General features: G+C 42.3%; 2 protein-coding genes across 4 annotated transcripts in view; one reads left to right on the top strand and one right to left on the bottom strand.

The window, feature by feature from the left end:
• Window positions 1-1,234, top strand: part of CFAP92 (cilia and flagella associated protein 92 (putative)) — a 194,734-nt gene extending 193,500 nt beyond the window's left edge. For 2 of the 3 annotated variants that reach the window (XM_082265897.1, XM_082265898.1), the window contains exon 17: window positions 947-1,234. In XM_082265897.1, the coding sequence (XP_082122023.1) occupies window positions 947-1,142 (196 nt within the window). In that variant the 3' untranslated portion in view covers window positions 1,143-1,234. The remainder of the gene's footprint in view (window positions 1-946) is intronic. The other variant, XR_014225599.1, reaches the window with a different exon arrangement.
• Window positions 1,235-1,429: 195 nt separating this feature from the next.
• The window catches only part of ACAD9 (acyl-CoA dehydrogenase family member 9), a 195,686-nt gene continuing 182,799 nt past the window's right edge, over window positions 1,430-14,316 (bottom strand). Inside the window, exons 16-18 of the mRNA XM_082266167.1 lie at window positions 13,346-13,474; window positions 9,805-9,877; window positions 1,430-1,689 (exon numbers count right to left, since the gene is read on the bottom strand). Coding sequence (XP_082122293.1) covers window positions 1,589-1,689; window positions 9,805-9,877; window positions 13,346-13,474 — 303 coding nt within the window. The 3' untranslated portion in view covers window positions 1,430-1,588. The remainder of the gene's footprint in view (window positions 1,690-9,804; window positions 9,878-13,345; window positions 13,475-14,316) is intronic.

A 14,316-nucleotide genomic window follows, 5' to 3' on the forward strand; every position in this document is an offset into this window, starting at 1 on the left:
CTGTCATTCTCCTCGCTGTAAAGACACTGATAAAACGGATCTAGTATGTAGATCCGTTGATCAGTGTCCTTACAGCTCAAGCCACAGCCAATCACAGTAGAAAGCACGCCCCTAGGGATACACACAGCCCCTCCCTTCCAAATAAAGTTAACCCCTTCACAACCAGTGTATTTTTACAGTAACAGTGCATATGTATAGCACTGATTACTGTAGAAATGTCACTGGTAACCCCAAAAGTGTCACAAATGTCAGTCAAGGGTCCGATCTGTCCGCCCCAATGTCGCAGTACCGCAAAAAAAATCGCAGATCGCCGCCATTACGCGTTAAAAAAAAAAACAACAAAAATGACAAAAATCTTTCCCTTTGTTAGTAAACGCGATAACTTTTGCGCAAACCAATCAAAATACGCTTTTTGCAATTTTTTTTTACCAAACATAGGTAGCATAAAACAAATTGGCCGAAAATTTTAAAAAATTTTGATTTTTACTTTTTTTTTGGGGGGAATTTCATATAAAAAAATGTGAAAAATATTGTTATTTTTGCAAAATTGACGCTCTTTTTTTGTTTATAGCGCGTGATCAAAAAATCGCACAGGTGATCAAATACCACCAATCTGGTGATCTGTTTGTGGGGAAAAAAAGGACGTCAAATTTGTTTAGGTACAGCGTCGCACGACCGCGCAATTGTCTGTTAAAGTCACGCAGTGCCGAATCGCAAAATACCCCCTGGTCAGGAAGGGGGTAAAATCTTCCGGGGCTTAAGTGGTTAAGCAGTAAATCCACTTCAGTAGAACCAGGGTGCCCATACATGGATCGAAATTCAGCTGGTACCTGCTGACCCGGCCAATTTTTGATCCATGTATGGCCGGCTTTACTTCCTTGCCGCTAGCTCTAAAGGTAAAATGTGTTTCTCTGGCTATGAACTAAAAGTGAATTTTCTCATGCAGCTTACTTTCTACCAGTCATTCATTTCTTCATAAGAGGAGAGTCGAGGAAATAACCCAAGAGGAGAAGAACTTATATGTTGTTAGAAAGTCACAGCCACAAGACAACAGAGGAGCTCAAGTAACAAAGGTGGCAGAGGACTCGCAAAATATCATACAAATCCAGAGCCATGAAGGTTTTCTTCTTCATATACAATAACCTCAGGACAAGTACAAGGGCAGCAGTCATTGCCAAATATGACAGAATTGTCTAATTGTATTCACTGCTACTGGAATATCAGGGTACTCTGTGTATAGGCATAGGGTAACTTTCTTATACAATTAGTCAGCTATGGTTTTATACATGTATTTTATTCTGAGAGTGCCAAAACTTTCTTTAGTCCTATACACACAAACAGGACTAAAAATAATAAATACCTAAGAAAAGAAGGCACAGTGGTTTTGGTTTTTGCATTGTATTATTTTGCATTTGAACTTTGCATTGTATTATATTGCATTAGAACTTACAAAAAGTAATAGGGATATTAACTGTACAAAAGTGAAAAAAACCGCAGCAGAAATAAAGGTAGATGAACATATTAATAATCAGAGTTTAGTTATAGCAATCACATTTTAGAACGGATTCTTCTGGTTGTGGCTGACATTTCAGAATGTTCTGTCCAAAGGGTGTGAGCATGTATAAGCACGGTTCTCCAAGACGTACTTTGCTATCTTGCGAATGCTGTCATCCTGATTTTCAGGAAAGTCTAAAGAAAATGATAAGATAATTACAGATCATTAAAAACCCTCAACCCCAGGGTAACCACCTTACATCCTCAGGCCAATTCTGAGATGCACGTAAAAAACAACTTTTTTTTTTAATGTTGCCTGATGTTTGCACAGCCATTTTTAAAGATGCAAATTTTTAGGAAAAAATACACTTTAATGAACTTTAGTGCACATAAAACACAATATAATATATACAATTGTTTGATGAAATATAAAAGATGTTTATACCAAGTAAATAGATACCCAACATGTCACGCTTTAAAATTGTATATGCCCATATAATCGTGACAAACTACGATATCTAAAAAAAAAAATTTCATTACAGGTTACCAGTTTAATGTTGCGGGTCTGGGGCTAGCATTATTGCTCTAACTCTGACATTGCGACAATACCTCACATGTGTGGTGCAATCACTGTTTACGTGTGCATACGGAAGGTATTTTTGTGTGAGCAATTGTTTTAAAAAACAATTTCATATCAACTTTATTGTTATCACAAGGAATAAACATCATCCCTTGTAATATCAGGGACAGTGTATTTTAGTCAGCATAAAAATAGTTTCTATAGCGAAAGCAGCCGCTATTTAATTAGGTGCAGAACCCGCATCAGCTTCTTCACTGTGAAATAGAAACTGTTTTGTGAGTGGGTAGATGTATCTAAAACAGGTCAAGCAGCTATGTGCGCCATTATAAATTGCCTAAATTAATTTTTTAACCGTTTTGGATGCAGGAAAAAAATGCAGAGTGGCCCCCGCTTAAAGGAAGGGTGCAGACTTTATGTACTGCATAGGTCCCAGATCCCAATTTTAATGGGTTCAGGGAGGGAGGGACCTGTTCCTGGAGGATAGAATCGCTATAAAAAAGGGGAGAAAAAAAAAAAGAGGGCAAAATGGCCACCCAGCTCTAAGGAAAGAGACCTTTGAGTCAGGAACTAAAAGAGGAAGGGGGCAGGATCCAACAGGGACATAGTGCATAACCATAAATGGCATGCTTGACCCATAGGGGATCAAAGGACAAGATATGTGCCAAACATGGCAGCAAAATGTGGGAGGTGTCAAGGAACAACAAGAAACATCATGAAGGTAAGGAGAACACTAGCCTCTGGCTATCCTGATCCCAAGTGGAAAAAGAAGTCCAAGATAAGGTTACCACTGCTGATAACAGGAGGAGGAGAATGATTGGATCTTATCCCACAAAGGAATCTCTCTATTTAAAAGGATTAAACCTGAGAGGGCTACGTGGTCCTGCAGGGAGTCCCAGCGGGTGCTGAGGTACAGTCCCCTTTATAAGGTCACAAGGACCCACAGGGCTCTAAATAAAATGCCATACATTTGAACAGGACAATATAATGAGGGACAAGCAGGGAACTCAGATGAAGGTTTCCTTTTAGCCCACTCGGTGAAGCTGTTTTACCAAAAGATTACCAAGCAGGAGAATCAACCTGCCTGAATGGGTATGTAAAGGGGAACATTCAACGCAAGGAAGGAATGCGCTAACTTAGGGAATATATGGGTGCTAAGGATATCAGGAAATTGCCTGCCCGGGTAGTCATGTATCTATAGGCTAAAGAGGGATGGCTGAGCATGCTAGGCAAGTGCTCAAGCTGTTTTTGACTATAGGTGGACAGGAAGCAGAATCACCAAATAAACCCTGGGAATAGGGAGATTGCAACCTTTTCTGATACAATTTAGCCATAAATTGTCCTGCACCAAGGACAAAACCAAGACAGAGTGGAGCAGACTAAACACAACGCTCTGGAACTGTCAAATCTGGTGAACTGAATCCCTGGAGGGAAAGTGAAATGCTGCATTAGGGCTCAGGACAAAGCGTAAAAAAGAATCCATAGACATCCACTACTGGCCCTGTAATCAATTTTTCATGAAATGGTTTCTTTTTGTGTTTTTCTACTTCCTTGTTATTGCAAGCTCCCAAACCTCTCTTTTTCACACTCTCTCTCTTGAGAGAGTAAAAGCAGCAGCTGTCCAATATTGGATGACAGAGGTCTATAGCAACAAACTCTGAGGATTCACACTAGTTATCTCAAGGGTGCAGTTGTACAAGGAGTCTGTAAAATGAACTATAGAATTAGAGGGGGTCCTGCGGAAGACAGACTACTACAATAGTTCATAACAATATATCTTAACTTTTTCATACCTGCACTATAGCCGAAAAGACTTCTACAGCGCAGACCTAAAATTTGCCAGGAGGGCATCCATTTATGTCCTCCCGTTCATGAGTTGCCTGCACGCCCCTTGTGGGGCGCGCTCAACTCGCTGTTATCAGTGAGTCCATGAGACTCGGCTGATCACAGATCGGAATAAGGGACTGGTCCCCGCCACCTTACCATGTGATCAGCTGTCAGCCAATCATGTGATGTAAACAGCAACCGGAGATCAGCTTTTTTTTTTTTTTTTTCCTCCTCGCTCTGTCAGCGTGAGGAGAGAAAAAAGCCGATCGCCGGCTGCTGTCAGAGGGACATCGGTCCTGACGAGGAAGAGCAACTGTGCCCACCAGTGCCAATCGGTGCAGCGCCGCCTCATCAGCGTACATCAATGAAGGAGCAAAATTACCTGTTTGCAAAATTATATAACAAACTATAAAAACTTTTTTTTTTTTTAAAAAATTTCAGTCTTTTTTTGTTTGTTCAGCACCAAAAGAAAGCTCTTATTTGAAAAAAAAAAAATGATGCAGTGTTGCATGACTGCGCAATTGTCTTTCAAAGTACAACAGCGCTGAAAGCTGAAAATTTGCCTGGGCAGGAAGGGGGTTAAAGTGCCCAGTAGGCAAGTGGTTAACACAGTAATAAAGCCTTCGAGGTCAGTAAATGCAGAATTTTTTTTCCCCATTAGGAAATGATACGAACAAATGTTACAAAATGAGAATAGCGTTAGAGAAATCTTGTTCTATTCCTAAGTGTGTGAATAATTAGAGAGGGAAGGAGAGAACAGCAATCAAGAACAATGGTGCATCTCCTGAAAAAGAGTTTTTCTTTTTCGGGACATCTCTTTTCTATAGGAAGGTGTAAACCTTTAGTTTGAAAAAGGCTTTTTATCAGCTTCAGAGGGCTTAGAGAGGGAAGGTTTGCCACAATGAAAAGGACCCACAGTAAATGATTGCATCTGAGAAACGTGTTTGGATGAAATACATACAGTAAGAGCTACATATTGCAGAGCGAATTGTAAGGCTGAATAATAAGGCTTCTCCCATTGTTAGCGGCCTCAATATATTTATCAAGGGACTTGCAAAAGAAAAGCACCCTTAAAAGGTATACAAAAAAATTGATCTTTTCCACACTGAATCAGATTATGTGCATATGTACAAAAAGTAAAGGGTAGGGTGGAGGATACCAGACTGTATCATCATCGTTTCAGTTGGTGTATTTCCAGTTGTCCATATCATGTGAATTTCATGTTTCTTGTCTTTTACTTATGATTCAAAATACATATCTATTTTTATCAATTTATCGGTTATGTGTTTGAAGTGCCTATAAAGTCCCACAACTGGGGAACCACTTTGTTTACATGCAGCACAAAAAGTAAAGACATTTCTGGAGATCTGACAGATCAGGTTCTTCATGGCTTCCATACAGAATACTAGGGGCTAAGGTAAAAGTTATAACTGCAGATTTGAGTTGTCATCATGAGTTTCTCCAGCCCAGTTATCTATAGTTTGGGCAGCCAGGGTAACAATGACTAGCTGTAGGGCAGGGCCGGCTAGGGTTTTTTTTTAGAACAGTCTCCAAAGGTCTATCGACTGAATCTTTAAAGGAAGGGATACCATCCAAATGGATGGTGGTTTCAGAATTTGGATGGCAGGATCCACAGTGGGGACAGATCATTCTCCATTAAATTCTGCATCCATAGGATATAGGGCTTTGAAACTGTCAAAAAGGGGGCAATAGTTCTCTGAGTTTGACCAGTCATTGTATAAGACTCAACTTGCCTGATCCACAGTAGAAAGGAGCTTTCTACAAAAGGTCCTATTCTTAGAGCATTTTTGAGTCTATGGGTAGCCCTAGGCGTATCCTCTCCAGAGACTAGTACACACTACTTCGATCAATGAATCCACAGTAACCAACATATGGAAAGAAATAGAGAATAAATAGTCAAGGAAATAGAGAATAAATGGTCAAGGAGAAAAATCTTAAGGAAAGTCTGCATCCCCCTTGATTGTGTCAGGCAAATCAGACAGTGGCTGTGAATTCAGCTTTAGTCAAACGAGTCACATGAAGCTTACATGTAAGCAGGCTGGAGTGGTGATAGACCTTGCTACAGAGCAAGGGGTCCTACTAGTAACTTTCTCTGGGCCTGTGGTGGACTCACTGCTGTCTGTTCTTACTCCCAAGTGTCTTTCCCTTTGGGGTACTCACAGAAGGACATGGATGAAGGGGGTATAGCGTGTCCGGTATGCGGGAGTCACGATAACCCAGGCAATAATTGAGCTCCAATGGCAGTTTCCCTCCTAATTGGGCTACATGTGATCACCTTGTATTGTTGTCAGAAAACGGCAGCTGAAAGTGTATAACCACTTGACCTCCAGAAGTTTTACCCCCTTCATGACCAGGCCATTTTCTGCAATATGATACTAGAATAGAATACTGCGTTGCTTTAACTGACAATTGCACGGTCATGCAACACTATACACAAACAAAAGTTGTCATTTTTTTGTCACGAATAGAGCTTTCTTTTGGTGGTATTTGATCACCACCGGGTTTTTCATTTTTTGCGCTATAAACAAAAAGGGATTGACAATTTTGAAAAAAAAAAATGTTTACTTTCTCCTTTAAAACATATCCAATAAAAAAAAATTAAAGGTCTTCAGAAAATTCGTCCAATTTCTATTCTACATGTTTTTGGTAAAAAAAAAAATCCCAATAAGCACATGTTGATTGGTTTGCGCAAAAGTTATAGTGTCAACTATGGGATTTATACTGTTATTTTTTTTTTATACTAGTAATGGCAGCGATCAGCGACTTAAAGCAGGACTGTGATATTGCGGGGGACAATTTGACACTTTTTGGGAACCAGTGACACTAATGCAGTGATCACTGCTAAAAATATGCAAGGTTACTGTACTAATGACACTGGCTGGGAAAGGGTTAAAACATCCAGGGCGATCCAGGGTAAATGTATGCCTAACCAGTGTTTTTGTGTACGGTGTGTGCCGCTTTCACTGAGGGATGTGATGGTTTTTCTTTCCCTGCTTTGCAGGGAAAGATTATCCATCACATCCCCGCTGTCATGATGGGAGATCCGCCTTGTATACATATGCAGAGTTCCGTTCAGCCTCTCTCCTAGGAGTAATCACAGCAGAAGCGGCACGCGCGCCCCCTACCCGGAAGTGCGGAGTCATGTGTATAGAAGTGATTCTGCACAGAACGGCCAACCTGTAGTAGTAAATCTGCTATAGGGCGGTCGGCATGTGGGTAGCGAAGAGTCTTATAAACACAATGTCGGTAGCTGGAGAGGAGGGTGTGCAGCATTAGTAAAAGAGGTAGAGGTGCAATGTTGAGGGGGGGACGGAGCAGGTGCTGGGAACTTCAGGCTTCTTTGCTGCTGCAGAAGCTACAGGTTTCTTCTCTGTCGGCCCACCCACCACCTGTAGCACAGAGCCAACAGGGTTTTGGAGCACTTCCTTTGGCTCTGTGATAGGGTTCGGATAGGTGGTGGGTGGGGACAGAAGGCCTCCGACAGCTGCTGCGGCTCCATTCTCACAATCATCCCTGGTGTTACTGTGCAGGCAGCAGGTGACAGCTGACTCGCTGCAGCTGTCCTAGAAGGAGGTGATCCGCACAATGCTCCGTCCAGCATGCCTGAGCGTGTCACACACGCATCTCTTCTCCCGCCACTCTCTCCCTGCCAGTGTGCTGCATCTGTGGAGGAGATATGAGGGCGGGAAGATTAAACAAGCAGCCAACAGCCCCCCCTCTCTCTCTGCCCCCCCTCTCTGGGACTTAATGGTGGCAAGTGACGTGACAAGCTGTATTTGGTGGTAGGCGATGTGGCAAGTGACAAGCTGCATCTGGCGGCAGGCGACGTGGCAAGTGACAAGCTGCATCTGGCGGCAGGCGATGTGGCAAGTGACAAGCTGCATCTGGCGGCAGGCGATGTGGCAAGTGACAAGTTGCATCTGGCGGCTGGTGAAGGTGGCAAGTGACACGCTGCATCTGGTTTAGTTTTACCCCCCTTCAGAGTAACCCTGAATAACTTCATCATGGCCTTATGAACAATGTGTGCCCCCTTATCCCACTTCCCTAATCCCCGATGTCAAACATGAAGGTGAGGGGATCACCCTTGAGAGACAACTGCTGCTGCAGAGCAGAAGGGGTGAAGCCATTCTGTGTCTAACTAAGGAAGGTTGCTAGATAACCCGATGAAGGTTGATTAGGGGACCTAGGCCACAACTCCCAGAAGTGCACAGCTGGAGCTGCAATGTACCTTGACTGTAGTATATTAATGTGTTCAAAATGGCACCTGGACCTACAGGGACCTGACTGTGGGCACAGAATGGTCCATTGCACAAATGCTTTATAGAGGAGGCGTAAAATATGTCCTTACTATGAGAAATGTGGCGGCATGTTATGGCCACAAAAAATTATTTAAAAGCATTTTTTTTTTTGGCCACGACAAACTATTGAAAGGTGTTACAGGAGCCCTGCGACACACTGCTACCAGCCCAAAGAAGGTTGGCTGGCAGAGGGGGAAGGGGCAAAGCACATGAAGGTACTAAATCCTTACCAGGGGAGAAGCACGGACTCTCAGTTATTGGGGGCATACCCCCTCCTCCTCAAGGGTCTTTAGGGAATGGGTCATACCAATGTGGATCACCACTGCCTTGGGCCTGTAGATCATCTGTGGCTAACTGTACCTCACCATGCAGCTTGGTCTGGGTACTGGGGGGAGGGAATCCAGAAACTGCAATAATTGCAATCCCGATACTCCTCTTCTGGGGTCCTCCAGTGGCCCTCTGGGCTCCTCCTCTTCTCCGTGTACCACCTGAGGAAGCTGCTATCCTATGGTGGCACAAATGCAGGCTCGCTCCCGAGCCATGCTGAGTGTGTCCATTGACACACACAGTGCAAATCAGCCCTGCCCACACTTTCCTATTTGATTGACAGCAGCAGGAGCCAATGGCTCCCATTGCTTTCACTGAGTTCAGTGAGGAGGGTGAGAGGGAGCAGCCCTACTGCTCTAGGGCAAAGTGCAGGATCAAGTTTGGTCTCCGGTAAGGATTTGGGGATTGGGGGGGAGCTGAAATGAGAAGGTTTATGTTTTTTTATGTTAATACAGAGAATGCATTATGGTAAGAAAACAAAAAAAACCTTCAGGCTTTACAACCAAGTTAAAAATCCAATGCTGTACCCAAATATAAATACATTTACGCGATTTTTTCTTTCTACAAATAGAACTTTTTTTTTATACTAATGGTGGCGATCAGCAACTTATAGCGGGAATGTGATATTGTGGCAGACATTCTCACACTGAAACTTTTGACACTTCGTGGGAACCAGTAACACTAATACAGTGATCAGTGCTAAACTTATGCACTGTCACAGTACTAATGACACTGGCTGGGAAGAGGTTAAACATCTAGGGTGATCAAAGGGTCAAATGTGTGCCTAACTAGTGTTTGTGCACACTATGTGTTGTACTTTTACGAGGGGGAAGTGATGGATTTTTATTTCGGAATCAAAATCCATCACTTCCCCACTGACAGGACAGAGCTCTGTCCTGTCTCTCTCCTCCCTGATCAGTGGGTGCCGGTGAATATCCATTGGCCGGCACTTACCGATCAGCGTGTGCTGTGTCTAATCACAGCACAGCAGGGTTGCTGGTGGCGCCTGCCGACTACCCTGAAGTGCCAGATCACGTATTAGGCACAGAAAAACCGCTGTGTCACCGTACAGCTGAGTAATGCAGTCGGCAAGTGGTTAAACAGCAACATTTGGTTATTAACTTTAGTCCAACAATGTATTTTTTTTAAACTACACATATCCAATTTTTACAACAATAGGTAAATATAGGTGTGGCAAGCAATGCCTGTCCAAACACCCCTCTCCCTATCGCATCTTTTTAAACAAAGTTAAAAACTTACTTTTTCCCAGTTGAGCCAGCATGTAGTTGTTCCTGAAGAATGCTTCTGTGCAAAACATGTTTGTAAGCAGCACCTACAACAGTGACACAGAATTATATGCAGTAACAGAGAATTCAGGTGAGTGGTGGGTGAAAGGGGCAATTTCAAAGCTTGCTATAAAACTATCATTCAGCAACAAATGTAAAGCTGACATCCGGGCAGAAATGTTGATGTATATACTGTACTGTATACATACAAAGTGTTCCCATACCTTTAAATAATTTCTTTGTGTTTTAATGCACATTCCCCTTGCAATTCAGAAATCAAGCCTTATTTGTTCTGAGGAGCCCTCCATTTTCCTCATATCCTGTTCATAAGACCAGCAGCCTCTGTGTCCTTTATCCCCCTGGCCACCAGTCTTGTACATCCCCCCTGTAGTTCTTAATAAGGTGAGTGGTGTGGTGATTACATCATCACTTGCGGCATAGGGTGGACACAAAAGGTTCAAACTCCTGGTCTGCTCTGCCCACTGTACAGCACAGGTCAGGAGTCGGATTCATCCTATGCACATATTCATCCATGCACACCCACAGTCTCTCAAAATCCCAGGGCATGATGGGATTTGTAGTCTTAGTATGTGGTGACAAACACTAACAGGAACTAATGTTGCAGCTTCAGAGATCCCTCTGAGAAAATTCTGTGTAAAAAGATGATGTTACTGATTTTTAAAACTGACTTTTGTACACAACGTGCAATTTTAATCTCATGAGCAGTTTTGCATAACTACACAGGGCTAATGCGCAAATTCTATCACTAGCCCGGAGTTCTTCTTTAAAGATGCTGTGGAGCTACTGGTCTATTTAACTAAAAACAGATTGGAAAGCTGGTAAATTAATATGCACAGTGTCAACTTAAAATATTACTGTGTTCTAATCGTTTAAAGTATAACTAAAAGTTAGTTTTGGGTAGATTGGAGATGGATCAGAACACCGGTCACGTTTCTATTGCTGCCCCCATTAGGGAGATTCACCCTCTTGTGTTGTCCTGTTTACTGTCATCAACAAAAGTAAAAGAAAATCCCAAATGTAGCGTTGTCCCCAGAACAATAATACAGGGAAAATCTTCCAATAGGAACACGAGGTCTGGTGACCCTGAGGACAATCACTTACTTTGGAGCGATTTCCTTTCACGTCCTATTCTGTCTCTGGGGAAGGAAGTGGAGGGAAATCACCCAAATGGGACACAGACCGCACAAATAAAACTCATAGGGCTTAAAGCTCTTGCCTATAGTTCTACTTTGCCTGTGTCAGAGGGCTTAAAAGTATATTAAAAAGATGACTGGCACCAAGAAAAGCACCGGTCATTTCCTGTGATCAAGGCACCAGAATAGTTCAGTACAGAAAGCCTTGATGCATAACAAGGTACATTTTAATCTTGATCCTGTTGGGTCTTTCTTTTCCTTTCTAGGGAAAAGGATTCCTGCAGATGTTCAATTTCATAGAAAGATGTAGACACAAAACATTGGGAGATCTGCTCAGAAGAGCATTAACTAGGCGAGACACAGAGGACTTATACTGTCATCTGTGGTTTGTGGTAAGAAATGGAGCTGCTATGATGTCACTAGAGGTTCTTTCCTCCTGAAGAGTGAACCACATTTTCTGCACTGTTACCACTAAATTTCAAAGTAATGGTTTCCCAGATTAGGACCAAGATTTCATGCTCGATATAACAAGTATGCTGCCAGCAGAGCAATAGTTAGGACTATAATATTTATTAATTCTATTAAGATCTTGTAAATAGGAGAATCATTATCTTAGACTTCAAATTCACTACATGCTTTGAACCCATTGGAAAGGAATCTGTGTGCCATCAGTTACACATCGTTTCATGTCTCCCTGTAGATTTTTTTACAATATACACTGCTCAAAAACAAGAAACACTTTTTAATCAAAGTATAGATTTAAGTCAATTAAACTCATGGGATATTGTTCTGGTCAGTTAAGTAGCAGAGATGGTTGTTAATTAGTTTCAGCTGCTTTGGTGTTAATGAAATTAACAACAGGTACACTAGATGGGCAACAATGAGATGACCCCCCAAAACAGGAATGGTTTTACAGGTGGAGGCCAATTACATTTTTTACCTACTCATCTTTACTGACTATTTTTCACTAGTTTTTCATTTGGCTAGGGTCAGTGCCACTACTGGTAGCATGAGGCGATACCTGTACCATATATAGATGTTGCACAAGCAGTCCAACTCCTCCAGGAGGGCACATCAATACATACCATTGCCAGATGGTTTGCTGTCTCCCAGCACAATCTCAAGAGCATGGATGAGATTCCAGGAGAAAGGTAGTTACTCTAGGAGAGCTGGACAGGGTCATATAAGGTCTTTACCCCATCAGCAGGACCGGTATCTGCTTCTTTGTGCAAGAAGGAACAGGATGAGCACTGCCAGAGCCCTACAAAATTACCTCCAGCAGGCCACTGGTGTAAATGTCTCTGACCAAAGAAACAGACTTCATAAGGGCTTGACTTCCACTAGTGGGCCATGCTTTCACGTCTTGACAGTGTGCATTTCGATTGTTATTTGCAATTGAACACCAAAATTGGCAGGTCCGCCACTGGCGCCCTGTGCTTTTAACAGATGAGAGCAGGTTCACCCTGAGCACATGTGACAGACGTGAAAGGGTCTGGAGAAGCTGTGGAGAACGTTATGCTGCCTGTAACATAGTTTAGCATGACGGGTTTGGTAGTGGGTCAGTGATGGTCTGGGGAGGCATATCAATGGAGGGATGTGCAGACCTCTAAAGGCTAGACAATGGCCCCCCCTAACTGCCATTGGGTATCGAGAGGAAATCCTTGGACCCATTGTCAGACCCTACGCTGGTTCAGTGGGTCCTGGGTTCCTCCTGGTGCATGACAATGCCCGGCCTCATGTGGCGAGAGTATGCAGCCAGTTCCTGGAGGATGAAGGAATTGATACCACTGAATAGCCCCCATGCTCAATGAACAAATAGAACACCTCTGAAACATTATGTTTTGGTCCATCTGACGCCACCAAGTTGCACCTCAGTTCAGGAGCTCAGTGATGCCCTTGACCAGATCTGGGAGGAAATACCCCACGACACCATCTGTCTTCTCATTAGGAGCATGCCCCAACATTATCAGGCATGCATACAAGCACATGGGGGCCATACAAACTACTGAGTACCATTTTGAGTTGCTGCAATGACATTTTTGGGGTGTCTTTGAATTCAGTAGGTTGATCATTTTCATTTCCATCAAACAATGTGGCATCCTTTTGTTCCTAACACATTACCCAGTCCATATCGGTATAGCTATCCAGTATGATGATTTTCCCCATTGGAATCTGATGTGTTTTCAAAGTGTTGCTTTAATTTTTTCGAGCAGTGTATAAATCTCTCCATAATCTCAGACTGTATAAAGAGCTATGACTTCAGTACCAGAGTAATTTCCATTGCTGTGCCATCACATATGGCAGTCCATAATCTAATCCTTTGTACTTGAGGATCTGAACCAGTCAAATCTTTGTACTTACGTCATGGTCGTGATTTCGCAGGCCAATGCTGATGGAGCGACTTGCTCTAGATATTACAGCTGTCATTGCGTATAAATTAATAAGAATATCTGCCACTCTCTTCAGAGCAAGCTGCTCATCTACAATTGTCTGCAGAAGAAAAAAAAATGTAATCAGTGGGACACCAAAGTACTGCACGGTAAAACTGAAAAACACTCAGGACTTTCCTCTCAGATGTTTTCCTAATGTCACTCCATGACCATAAAAATTATTTACTAGCTCTGCTTCAATTATAACAGGAGGAGAGCTATTTTACTGCAGAGCATTGTGGATCGTAACAGCAACAAAAAATGTATTCTAAACCAAAAGGTTTATATAAAAATATATAAAAGAGTATACAAAAGAGACATAAAACTAAAGATTTAAAAATAGCCAATTTCAATGGCTTAACTAACTTTGATATTGTAGCCATAATCCTGAATATAACACATATGTACACATGGGGTGTGAAGTTAGCTAGTACTCGACATGTTTCGCGGTTGACCCCCTTCTTCAGGAGTTCAAATGGGAAAAAGATCAATCCTATGACAGAGTATTCAGATCAATCCTATGACAGAGTATTCAGATAATAAGATCGATTTAAACAAATAGTATATAGTCCTAAATACATTCTAAACGGCTGTAATGATCACCAAGGCACTCACCCCAAATGTCAGATACACCTATGATGGAAGCAGACCATGAAAAGGCAAAACGTTGCGCTACATATAACTTATTTAAAAAATGTGATATAATATAGTCCTCATGAAATTGTGACAAAATATTAAAACAATCTTCTTTAAAAGTTCATTCAGGGTTCCAGCACCAGTTCCAGCAAGTAAAAAAGACTCCTTGTGTGAATACCACCACCTCTGATAAAAAGGGCGCTTACCAGATCTTATTGACCTTCCATCTCTAGAACGGTCAAGCGAGCAATAATCACAACAATCGGT

This window comes from Pelophylax lessonae (assembly GCF_965119305.1).
Source record: "Pelophylax lessonae genome assembly, chromosome: 8".
Lineage (NCBI taxonomy): Eukaryota > Metazoa > Chordata > Amphibia > Anura > Ranidae > Pelophylax > Pelophylax lessonae.